Genomic DNA, 13266 nt, shown 5'->3' with positions numbered 1-13266 from the left:
TTAAAAAATAAAGTACATTTTCAAAAATTTCAACTTTGAGGAAAGGGTTTCAAGTGTCGTATGTGATACGCTCGAATTTTGCACTATTTTAAGGCCGTTATTTGGTCCGTTTTTTATGTCAAAGTCACTCTACACGTCCATTATTTGCATATTTTGTCTATTTTGGTATTTTGACTTGTTTTGTGAGAAATGTGCATAATTGAGCCGAAAAAGGGAGCCAAAACGCAAAGTCTGAAAATCTGGAGTCAGACGGCGACCGCCGCGAATGTGTGCGGCGACCGCCGGCGCCCGGCGGGCAGATCAATGTAGCGGTCCACCTCGAAAAAATACGCTTGGAAGAGAAGTCTCGCCTGGCGACCGCCGGAAGTCGTGCGGCGGTCCGCCGCCGAAGAGACAGACTCTCTGGACTCTAACGCAGCGACCGCCGGCCAAGATGCGGCGGCTTGCCGGAGAAAGGCGGCGAATCCGAGATGCCCTAGATTTGCTCCAAGATTTACCATATTTTGAAGATCTTTTTCTTCTACAACAAGGATTGGCTTTCCCCTATAAATAAGACCTCAAGCTTCATGAAAAAGAGAGAGCTTCTACTTGCAAAATAATTCATAGAGATCAAGAGCTAGAGTACTTCACTTGTGCAAGGAGTTGGAGAAGGATTTCAAGAACATCAAGAACGACAAAGATTCAACCTACAAGTTTTATTTGCTTTAGTTTTATGTTCAAATTGGCTTCCCTTTAATCTATGTGTTTAGCTTATTTCATTATGTGTAACTAAACTCATAGGATTCTAGGGATGTGTTAGTAACGACTTTGGTTGTACAATTCTTTTTTCTATTTAATATTCATTTTGTTTTTACTTTGTTTCTTCCTTAAGTTAGTCTTGATGCTGCATGATTGAGTGACACAATTGTGTATGATTTAATATAACTTGCTTCATAACTGTGGCAGAGTTCTAGCGAGTTAGATCCACTTAGTAGACACTACAGTTAGCTTCCCTTAAAACGGCACTGTTAATTGAGAGTGAGGACTTTTCAAGGGTCTTAGGAGCTTTATGGAGTTACGTGTTAGGATTGACAACCCTAATCTTGTAATTAACGTTTGCATCGCATGAGCATAAGCTTGGTGACTCGTCCTATCAAAGTAATAATTGTGTCAGGGTATTGTAGTTTGGAATTTGTATAACCATAACTGTGAACGCACATCCCTGAAATTCTCTTATCTCTATCAATTGTCTCTGTGTTTTGCTTACATTTAGTTGTTATCTATTTTCAAATATTTTCTGTTTTCAAAAGCTTTCAAAAACCTTCTGTTCTTCCAAATAGTAATTGAGTCTTAGTAGAGGATAGACACTTTGTGTTTGCCTTCCCCGTGTTCGATATCCCGGTACTGACCTTTGGCTATACTATATATACTTTGTATACTTGCAGGTTTATTTAGTGCTAAAAAAGAGTGCATCAGTATGTCTCATGTTACTCTCGTTTATATAGAGTTATGATTGTTCAGACTCTCAAAAATTAATTTGAGCTCCAGTTTAATTCAATCCCGAAGAATATTATTTTGGACCATTGTAGAAATTAGTATTAGTTGCCCGTCAAATCCAAAATTATACTCCCTCTCCCAAGTTACTTGAGTCGTATTCCTTTTTGGATTGTCCAAAGTTACTTGAGTCATTTCTCTTTTTAGCTAAAAAAATACATCTAATCACACCTACCTTATTCGTTCTTTTACTTTACTTTATCTTATCTCTCTTACTTTATTCTCTCTTCTATTTTATTTTACTTTGTTTAACTCACTAAACACAACTTTCTTAAATCTTGTGCCGCAAACGCCTCAAGTAACGTGGGACAGAGGGAGTAAGTAATATGAGCTTCATCTTTAATTTAATTGTTTTCTACGTTTAAGATATAAATTTTCATTAATCACTTTAAGCCTGCTACTGATTTTAATTAATTAACATCTTATACCGGAGTGATCTAGTTCAAAGCATCATTCATGGAATAAATTCCACCTCACCGAGATTCTGAATTATAAATCTTTTTTGAATACATGATTTTCCGATCCTCGTAATATGGTCATGCCTTGTACCTCATGTGGTGTGAGTGTGAATCCGACTGTGATGCAGCAAAAATTAAGATATAAAATAACATAAACGTGCACACCAATTTCAAATAAATTTTGAGAGATGGCACAGAGTCAACCTTGACAAATCATCATTACATTCTGTTTATAATCGCCACTTGAGTTGAATCCCACACCGCTACGATTAAGTATAAAAAATAGTGAATGATGACATCTTTCAAGTGTTGATCTTCGACAAAATATGGGTGTGTATCAAGGATTTCCCGCCTCATGATTTCTTCAACATGTGTGAGGTAACCGGTTTAAAATCCATTGTCAGACTTCCAACGGTTCAGAGCTAGTAGGAGTACTTCCTCCTCATGCTGTGACCAAGAGTGTCGCGACATGTCACCCTTTGCACTTACAACACACATGGTTTAAGCCGAAACAAAAGAAATTTTCTTGGGAGATAAGACACAAATTATACGGGAATGCAAGAGGTCTTCTTTATCTTGTCAGGGCTATTCTCTTCAATAATTCTTCGAGAGACGAAGTCAAACACAGTTTCCTCAATGCAATTTGATTGGTTTACTCTATTTTCCGAGAATATCACAAAGGTCTTATTAAACATTTACATGAACGAAAGGAAAATATAGCAAATTATCAACCCACAATCCTAGGTGACTAATACAAGATTAGGTTGACATATATTTGTACAAAATATAATTACATGACAATTGCTTCAAAATCATATTAAGAGATGGTGAGTCTCGTGTCAGAGCAATTACGCAATAACTGAATGCAACATCAATCAATTGTGAACGTATCCCTGACCTACATAATTAAGCGATTATGAGAATTATAAAGACGACCTAAAATTGTCTCAACAAGCGTCACCACAAAGTTGAGTCTTTTTTCTAATAAAAAATAAAATATTTAATCGCTCTTACTTTATTGTATCGTCTACCTCACTCTCTCTTATTTCTCATAGTACTTTTTTCTTCCATGATAAGAGTTAAATTTGGTCAATTTTCTGAAAAATGGATTGGGGAACATGGCATTTGGATTCGTGATTTTCTGATGCCCCTGGAAATTGCGATAAATCTCCAACCATTCATTCATTCTTGCTTTGGGTTTTGTTATAAGACTCTTATTTCCCAAAATGTCAAATTTTGGTTTATCACAATTCGCAGTTGCAAAAGAAGTATTCCTTTCATCCCAAGTTACTTGAGTCATATTCTATATTTTGTTATCTCAAGTTACTTAATTCATTTCTTTTATAGCTAAAAAAACATTTAATATCAATTATTTTATTCTCACTTTTACTTAACTCTCTCTTATCTCTCGTACTTTATTCACTCTCATATATTATTTCTCTTCCTTTAACCACCAAACACAACTTTAAATCTTGTACAAAAAAACGCCTTAAGTAACAAGAGATAGATGGAGTGCTCCTCAACAACAACATTTCTACTTTATTCTCTCTTTCTTTATTTTTTTTATTTAACTCACAAAATAATACTATAAATTATACGCTGAAACACAAATATTTTATACTTCATCTATCCTATTAAAATGAAACGTTTTCCTTTCTGGGTTGTCCCATTAAAAATGAAAATACCACTATCTTTACTTTTCATCTCTCTTACTTTATTACTCTTTATTAACTCATAATACCACACTACATAAAATCTCATTCTGTAAAACAAATGTTTCGTATTTAATAAGTGGAGAGAGAATTTATTGAGAGAGAATAAATAAATAGTTTAGATGAAACTATGTCTAATATTATGAAAAGGGTCTTGTTTTCAAAGGTATATCTTTTTGGTTGTAAATGAATATGGTTATATCTATTTATCAATGTTTTTGGTGTTGAGACCAAATGTTTGATGATAGGGATGCAAACCGGTGTATAGGATGGATTTCATCGAGGGTTCCATATCAGCAGCTTCAGGCAGTGCATGCTCACCTTACCAACAAAGTTCATCCTACAATCCCATCCCTACAGATGGCAACTCTCTCATTCCAAGGCTCCGAAATCTCTCTTCATTGGACCCGTCATCCAAGTTCATGTACCACAACTTGCACGGGGGTGGCTCCATCAGCGCTCCCGTGACCCCCCCCACCTCAAGCTCCCCAACCAATGGAACCCCACGGCCTGCCACAGATTGGTGCAGTTCGTACGCTCGTCTGGAGATCCCGTTGCTTCCATTGTCTACGCCGCCCAGCCCCGGACACCAGATGTGGTACCATGGGACTCATGCTAGCCAGAGCGGGACGACTTCTCCAAAGTTCGGTCTTGTTTCCTCAAACCCGTTTGGGTTCACCGTGGAGGCCCTGACACGGAATGGATCTCTCATGTGCACACCAGGCTGGAGCAGAGCATGCTCCCCTGCTGTCACGGGTGCTGCTGATATCATCATGGATCGGGTAATCCCGAACGCGTTTGTGTTTGGGAGCAGCAGCACGACAGATCTTGTGAAGCCTGTTAGGGTTGGTATACTGAAAAGCATGTTTCGAGCAAGTTTCGCGCGAATAGAATCTTGCTTGTATAAGTAAAACTCTACAATCCACTTTTAACCCGATTCAGTATTATTCGAGCAGTCTCGCACGAATAGAATCACTATTATTATTACATTGTGTTTGCTTGTGCATTTATAAGATGTTTTATAAACATTTAAATGTATAAGGGCATGTTCAAGTTCCTTGATATAGTAAGAAATGGACTCAAATCTGACCCTTTATGGGCGTTCAAGGAGCAAGCTTCAAATGTGGAGGGCCCTAGTTATATCTCTGGGCCCGCACTGTTCCTTGTTGTTATGTGCAGAAATGAATTCTCGGTAATTTGGTGGTATTTGAAACTTGCCCCAAAGTCTACACCCAGAAATGGAGATGAATTGGCAGCTTTACCCCTCCCAAATTCTTTCTCCCCCCAAAAATCACAAACTCAAGCTGCAAAGGAATAAACTACAACATCCCTAATTTTCCGCATCTCTACTACCCACTCGATTCGTCGCCGTTCACGGTTCGCAGTGTTGAAATCGCTTTTGCCACCATGTGTTTAGGTATGTGCTTCTTGCGTAACGCACAGTAGAAGGTGAATGTTCGTGCGGTGATCGGAGGGATTGCTGATCCGATCATGGGCGCCGCAGCTGGAGATACTCTGACGTCGATCAATAGACACGTTCGTGAGCCACTGCGGGTGGAATTCGGTGGCGGAGAAAGATGGGGGTGTGCGTGGAGGTGGCGAGGGGAGTTAAGAGCAGAGTTAGAGAGAGGAGGTGGGGTATACAATTGAGGCGGTTATGGGAGCGGCGGAGATTGGAGAGTTGATCAAAGCTGCGTTGACAGCACGGAGGAGAGTGGGCGGAAAGGGTCTTCGCTTCCAGCGGTGGATGATTTCATGGTGGCGCTTCTCTCTCTTTGAGACAAATCTTAACCAATAATAATTTGTGGGTATTTTGGTCATATTAGTTTTTAGAACTCTGATAAAAAAATGACAAAAAATTCCAAATTGCATAGTTCAAGTTTTGTATAAGGAACAATGAACAACAGAAATGGATGGGATAACTGTGGACCCTACACGCCCAAATCTTAATCAGTTTTAATTCTTCCCTACCCATACCAAACAACTTGAACAGCCCCTAAGAAGCAAACAAAGTCTAAGTCTTTTGCTTAGTAGACTGGTTGTGGGCGACGTCCACTTTAAGTTAACACGGTCAGTTCTATCCAATGCTTTGCAAAAGAAAAAGAAGAATTTCACAACCTAGATAGGCTTAGACTACGTATCGTGAAAGGTTGCAATGTCAGTCCGCATATTTCTAAACTTTACTGAAATAAGATGACATTGGTGTGGTATAGCACTGAACGGATCTAACAGCAAGACGTGTCTTTATGCTATTTACTGAAAGACTAAGTCTTGATAAAATACTATTTCTTAATCTACATATGTTAACATTGAGCATACGGTATTGATTATGCACTACTTTGACTTATCAAATGGTGCAGGTTTTTCGCAACTCAATAATCCTAATATATTGGGTAGTGGTGATTAATGTCTAGCGGTGCTAGGATTGCTATTATGTTGAAACGTGCTCGAGGTGAGCTCGTTTGATAATGTCCTCAAGAGGAGCTCGAACAAGGTTTTATTATTCAGAAAACTGGTCAGTTGGAGTTTTATCGCTCTATGAATAATAATTAAGTGCTTCTTGCTAAGTCTACTCTTGGAATTAATAAGATGTTAATTAATTAAGTCCATGGCAAACATTAATTAATTAATGGACATTTATATTTAAGCGCGGAAAATAAATAATTAACAAGCAATGAAAACTCGGATTACTTATAACTTCGGATTTGGATGGGGAGAGGTTTTTCTTTTATTTTCTCCTCCGTGAGATTTTCAGCTCCTCCTCTGTGAGGAATAATCTGTCTTCTTTATTCAAGTCCTAGTATTTTGATACGATCAGCCCACCCTGATATCGAGATACAGTTCGTGAACCAGTCAGAGTATTGAAGATCTTCACGTGGAGAAGGCGCGAGCAATCGACGATTCTTTGGAGAATCAAATCGGTAACTCTAAACCGTAGAAATAATGTTTTAGGATTTACCTTTTGCTCAAATTATTTGTGTTCTAGCATGCAATTATCTGTTTAACATGAAGATTGCAGGGCGGATGAACTCGAGTTCACACTTGGGAGCTCGAAAGCCAGGTTGATCACCATGACTCGCTTGTCAAAAGAATGGTGGCATTATCACATGCATATGAATTATGCGTCAAGTGGAAGCAAACAGTAGTTATGTGGAGGGAGGATAATTACACAAGTATCATAGTTTGCATAGAAATTTTATTCTGCTAAATGCTATCTACATATCATGAATAGTCAATTTATCTTGATGCTTATTCGCTGTGACAAAATTAAATATACTTCAAATATCAAGATATTCCTATTCATCTTAGGTTCACCAATATGAAAATTGAATGTAAGCAAAAATCTTGAAAGTTTGAATAATGTAAATACTTGTATTGAGCAATTTTACCTGTACAAGTCGATTAATGAATATGAAAGATTCACATAAAAATAGCAATGATATATACATATGCACTTAGATGGGATGAGAACTGAATATAGTTGGGTAGGTCACTTTAATTGAGCTTGTCATAAAGTTCTGATAATGCCTGATATAATGTGGAAGCAGCCGGAGGCCGTGGCATCAAACCACAAAGAATCTCTGATGCTGAGATTGATGGGTTACCGTAAAACTTACAATTTTCTTGATTTCGTGTTCTAACCACATTCCCTCCAAGAGAGCAACCAACATATGCACCTGCAATGCAACAATTTACCATGCAGACAATAATATGTCATGAGCTTTAAAGGAGAAAGGAACTTTTATAAAATGCCCAACTGCAAAGGGCACGAAAGCGACTACCTTTACTGCAGCTGTATGTATAGCAAGCAGCAAAACCACCATCACCTGCTCGTACATCAGCTTCAGCAGCCCTTCCAACAATGCCAACGGCAGCACTTACTCCTGCCCCGACAGACAAATGGGTATTCCCGCTAAATGTCTTGACAGCAGAATTTGTTCTCAACACAATAATATAATCAGTCACTTCCCCACCAGCCTGTAAAACCAAATGAACCATAAGATACTCAATGCTTTTGCTTCTCTGGGCTTCCCTCTCTCTCTCAAATCCAAACATTTGTGCAAACTCAAGAAAGATCGAAGAGAAAAAGCGTAACAGTAAAAGTAAACATATTTTTATTAAAATAGGAATAATGAGCAAAAAATTTCAAGACAAAGTATATGTTATGAGAACCGGAGTAAAGTTGGCAATAAAAAAAAGGAAGTTCGCTCATTCACTCACCTGTGCGCCCCAGCCCATGCCAAAGCATGCGATTGCAGATGGTGGAGACCAAGATCCATCTTCTCTTCGTGCAACCACTAATCCTGTGCCTACATTGTAGGTCACCATTAAGCCAACTCTTGCAACAGTTAAGATAGCAAGGCCCTTGGCTTGCTTCAGGATTGCACCAGGTATGGACTTTTCAGGTGTAACAAATCCAACCTGCAGTGAATAGAATAAGTCCCAGCATAAGGACACTTCATTCAACCTCGTAAAATGAAATAATTAACTTCAACCACATGAGCACTTGACTCAGGGTTCACACTCACGAACAGCGGCACAGGCTTCTCACACTGTCCTTCAAATTCCAATACCAGTTTAAAATCTTTGTATGATAAGTACTTATTTATATGTGCAATTCTCTCTCATTATTTTTTTGTTTTTGTTTTTAACACAAGTTTTGCTAATGCGGAAAAATGAAATAGGTGACACAACTACATTCAGTGGAAGTGAATGTGCGTATATATATAAATATAGAGGAGGGGGGGGGGGGACAGAGAGAGAGAGAGAGAGCATACCTTAGTATAACCTTGCAGGGTGTTTGCTGCTTTGTATATTTCATGCTCCATAGACTGGCCCCATGGAAAGTTGAGCCAAGATCTTAATGTGCTTAGATCTGTCAGATCATGGGTAGGTGATTGTGCTGCGCGACTTACTCGGTTCATCAAACATGGTTGGACACACTCAAGTCGTACACAACAAACATCACAGACTCGTTGAGGGTCACTTGTCAGGAACTTTGAAGGCATCAAGCTTCGACCTCTGGAGCAACTGTTGCAGAAAATCCCCCCACAAAATCTGCAATGGTGTCTTGAGTACATGATAGGGTGAAAACGAACATTGCACAGCATGCACGTAGAAGCTGCACTATCAGGCAACCACTTCGGTGGCACTGCTTCCAGGATGTCCTTCATTTTGCCGAAGTTAGCCTCTGTGAGAGATTGTGCCATCTCTTGCCACGCTTTGTCTAAAACATGGCTCGTCACCCAAGATATTCCATATCCTTGAATATCACCAGAAGTAAGAGATTTGACTTTGCCTCCGGTTGCCAGCAACATGTCGAGAACCACATCCCACATGGTCATCTGCTTATCTTCTCCAATAAACTCATTCCAACCCGAATCACCTTCAGGCATGTAACCTCCATTTGAATAGAGACCCCTCTTCCATTCTGCTTGTTTACATTCTGGCAAAGGTGGAATAGATACCGGCATCCAAACACCCGTTTCTTCAAAATGTGGAGTGTCATAATAGAAATATTTATCAAGCTTTTGACTTCCATCATCTAGGTCCATTTTCCATCTATCATCCACCTCAGTCGGCATCATTTTAACCTCTTTATTGAGGTGAAGATTCATGGACTTACACACATCATTTCTTTCTAACACCGTGTTACAGTCTCCTACATGTGTATGATAATTTCCAGAAGCCTGGATATTGAGAAGGGTTCAATAATATCAAAATTCACAAGAGCAGAATCGCACGCTCACTTAAATTGTTTCATGAATATGGGGCGGGCTATACAAGTTTATCAACGAAATAAGCATATTACATCCAACCAAAAGGCATAAAGAGAATTTGACTAGAGCTATGATGCAGCATCATGTAAGAAGTACTTTTACAGAACTTAATAATCAATTAGATGTAGCTTCTCTTTCATCTTGTAACAGAAGCAATTTTACTGAAGTTAACAGATTTACAATTCTCAATCAATTATTTCATGATCGCCTCTCCCTCTACAAATAAATCTCACATGAACCAATTTTCAAATTTGATGCAGCTTGTCCATATTTAATGCAAGTTCAGATCTATGGTACAGACAATAACCTAATCAATCTCAAAATAACTATGTACAGGCGCATCAAGTCATCTAAATAGACAAATTGATCATCAAGAAAAAAGAAAGTATAAGAAGCTTGTTTACCGTGGGGGGGCAAATTTTGGAGTCGTAATCGTGGAGTTCAAACAACACTTCGGAGTCCGAAGGTAAGGCCTTTTGGTCCTCTGTCGTGATTAATCCATCTCCAGACATTAGGGTTTGCAGATGGAAAAACACCAATTCGTGAAGGAAATGGTGTTTCGTTTAATTCGCGCCTCCCTTAAAGCTTTTATTCTGAACTAATCCAGAGATTTATCCAAATTAATCGATACTATTATTCTTAGCAGATTTATCGTAACTAATTTTCTTAATTTTACTTTTGTTGTTGCGGGTAGATATGCAATTGTTCGAGAGTGGAACCCCATTATTTGACTGCTTTTTCCAAATATTGATCATTTTGTTGTGATTTTGATAGGGTTTTTTCGAGCTATTAAGTCTATGGTATTCCTCTCATTTCTTATGGCTTCTTTGGGGAGTTGTCATCAATGTCGAATCATTCTTAAGTAGGGGTGGCAAATCGTGCGTGTCGGGTCGTTATCGTGTCGACACGATAACGACACGAACACGATAACAACAAACACTAACACGACCCGTTAAGAAAACCTCAAACACGAACACGAACACGACCCGCTACCCTCAGACACGAACACGACACGAACCCATTAACGACACGAACCGTTTCGGGTCAACACGACACGAACCCATTAATGACACGAAAATAAGTATTGAAAAATGAAAATAATAATAATAATACTATTAAAATATTATGTGTTAATAAGAATAATAGTATTAAAATATTATGTGTTAACGGATAACACGAACACGACACGAACACGCATTGTTAACGGATAGCACGAACCCGACACGAACACGACACGAAATTTTCGTGTTCTTAATGGGTCGACCCGATAAGGACACGAACACGATAAGGTCTGACCCAAACCCATTAATTTCGTGCCGGTTCGTGTCGTGTTATCGTGTCGTGTCAAAAATTGTCAGCCCTATTCTTAAGGACCGAACTAGAGATCAAATTAGGGTCCTTCATCTTCTAAATCTTGTGGTTAGGATTAATTTACCATTATTTTATTATTTTATTTTAAAAAACCTTGCTGAGGGTATTTTAGAAAATCAATTTATTAACTCTCATAAAATACGTGTTTCATCTTTCTCAAATCTTCGATCGCGGATTTCTTCAATCTCCATCGATCTTCATCGATCTTCTTCATGTAATTTCCTTAAATCTCCATCGTCTCCATCGCCTTCATCAATAAACTATTTGCATCAATTCATCAATTTCATCGATCATTTTGCAATTTCATCAATTCAACAATCGCAATCTGCATCAAATTCTCGATCTGCATCAAATTCTTCAATCTCCATCAATCTTCATCGATCTTCTTCCTGTAATCTCCTTAAATCTCCATCGTCTCCATCGCCTCCATCGCCTTCATCAATTCATCAATTTCATCGATCGTTTTGCAATTTCATCAATCCAACAATCACGATCTGCATCAAATCGTGATCCATCTCTGAATATAAAGCTAGAGATATCTACACAACGAAGCTGGACGTGAAGAATTCTGATTACTTCGTGAGATTAGAATTTCGATTACTTCTCAAGCTTATCTTCAGAATCTCATAGAAGAATTCTGATTATGGATGATCTACAAACACCAATTGGCAATCTTCTTCATACAAATTCAGATTTAGAGGTAGAAGAAGACGACAACTCATTTGAAGGTTCACGGTTTTTTCGATTCATTTTTTTTGGATACCTGATGTGTTTTTAATTTTGCTAAAGTTTTTTAACACATCCGATGAAAAATATACGGTTGAACCTTGTTTATAAATGAATTATATTTAATAAGAGATTAAAAATTTGTATATTTTTTATTTTTTCACGTTTGTAGTATTAAATAGATCAGTATGAAGTAATAGTTTATCTGAATGAAGTAAGAAGAAGAAGAAGAAGAAGAAAAGCATTAGTAAATTATTTCACCAGTAGGTTTCATTCGATTTTTTCATGCTTGTAGTAATAAACAGATCAATATGAAGTAATTTATTTCCAATAGGTATTACTTCATTTTTGTAGTTTTTTTTATTTCATTACAGTAAGTTTATTACTTCAGTTCATTATCTAATAAATTTAAAATGAAAATGTTTTTACTTCATTCCAGTTGGTTTTTACTTCATTCAAGTAAGTTCAGTACTTCATTCCAGTACGTAATATATTGAAAATGAACAGATTTTTACTTCATTCCATATTACTTCATATGAGTCGTTACTTCATTCAAAAAGGTCTTTAATTCATCGCATGCAGTAGGTTTTCAAATGATTTAACACATGTTCATTCGAATTCATTGAACTAGGTTTTTACTTCATTCCAGTTGGTTTTTACTTAATTTCAGTTGATTTTTACTTTATTCAAGTAAGTTAATTACTTCATTCCAGTAAGTAATATATTGAAAATGAACAGATTTTTACTTCATTCCATATTACTTCATTTAAATGAGTCGTTACTTCATTCAAACGGTTTTTAGTTAATCGCATGCAGTAGGTTTTCAAATGATTTAACACATGTTTCATTCGAATTCATTGAACTAGGTTTTTACTTCATTCCAGTTGGTTTTTGTTAGGTTTGGTGTACTGAAAAGCATGTTTCGAGCAAGTTTTGCGCGAATAGAATCTTGCTTGTTTACGTAAAACTCTACAATCCACTTTAAACCCAATTCAGTATTATTTGAGCAGTTTCGTACAAATAGAATCAGTATATTATTACATTGTATTTGCTTGTGCATTTATAAGATGTTTTATAAGCATTTAAATGTATAAGAAGCAAACAAAGTCTAAGTCTTTTGCTTAGTAGACCGGTTGTGGGCGACGTCCACTTTAAGGTAACACGGTCAGATCTATGCAATGCTTTGCAAAAGAAAAAGAAGAATTTCACAACCTAGATAGGCTTTGGCTACCTATCGTGAAAGGTTGCAATGTCAGTCCGCATATTTCTAAGCCTTACTGAAATAAGATGACATTGGTGTGGTATAGCACTGAACGGATCTAACAGCAAGACATGTCTTTATGCTATCTATTAATTAATTAATGCCTGCTATGCGCTTAATTAATTAACTTCTTATAAACTCCAAGAGTGGACTTAGCATGAAACGCTTATTTATTATTCTTAGAGTAATCAAACTCCAACTAGCTAGGTTCCGAATAATAAAACCTTGTTTCGCGCTCCTCTTGAGGACATTATCAAACAATACTCACCTCGCACACGAGTCAACATAATAGCAATCCTAGCACCGCTAGATATTAATCACTACTACCCAATATATCAGGATTATTGGGTTGCGAAAAACCCGCACCGTTTGATAAGTCAAAGTAATGCATAATCAATACCGTATGCTCAATGCTAACCTACATT

At 37.5% G+C, this 13266-nt stretch overlaps 1 protein-coding gene across 1 annotated transcript; it reads right to left on the bottom strand.

Moving 5' to 3' along the window:
* Positions 1-7048: 7048 nt before the first annotated feature.
* On the bottom strand, positions 7049-10175 carry LOC125209065 (uncharacterized). Its single transcript, XM_048108657.2, has 5 exons — positions 9888-10175; positions 8482-9393; positions 7925-8125; positions 7486-7681; positions 7049-7380 (listed from the first exon to the last, which is right to left on the bottom strand). The coding sequence occupies exons 1-5, from the start codon at positions 9993-9995 to the stop codon at positions 7199-7201; spliced, it is 1599 nt and encodes a 532-aa protein (XP_047964614.1). The 5' UTR covers positions 9996-10175; the 3' UTR covers positions 7049-7198.
* Between the last annotated feature and the right edge of the window lie 3091 nt (positions 10176-13266).

The sequence above is a fragment of the Salvia hispanica genome, chromosome 3 (genome assembly GCF_029641045.1).
Source record: "Salvia hispanica isolate PSC_SH4W2 chromosome 3, Shi_PSC_v1, whole genome shotgun sequence".
In the NCBI taxonomy this organism is placed as follows: Eukaryota; Viridiplantae; Streptophyta; class Magnoliopsida; order Lamiales; family Lamiaceae; genus Salvia; species Salvia hispanica.
Note: the sequence above shows the minus strand (reverse complement) of the source record. Positions and strands in the feature narration are given on the sequence as shown.

Coding starts and splice junctions, on each gene's coding strand:
- LOC125209065 (XM_048108657.2), bottom strand. CDS start 9,995: ATGTCTGGAGATGGATTAATCACGACAGAGGACCAAAAGGCCTTACCT. Junction 9,394..9,887: donor CCAAAATTTGCCCCCCCACG/GTAAACAAGCTT, acceptor CTCAATATCCAG/GCTTCTGGAAATTATCATAC. Junction 8,126..8,481: donor CCCTGCAAGGTTATACTAAG/GTATGCTCTCTC, acceptor TATTCACTGCAG/GTTGGATTTGTTACACCTGA.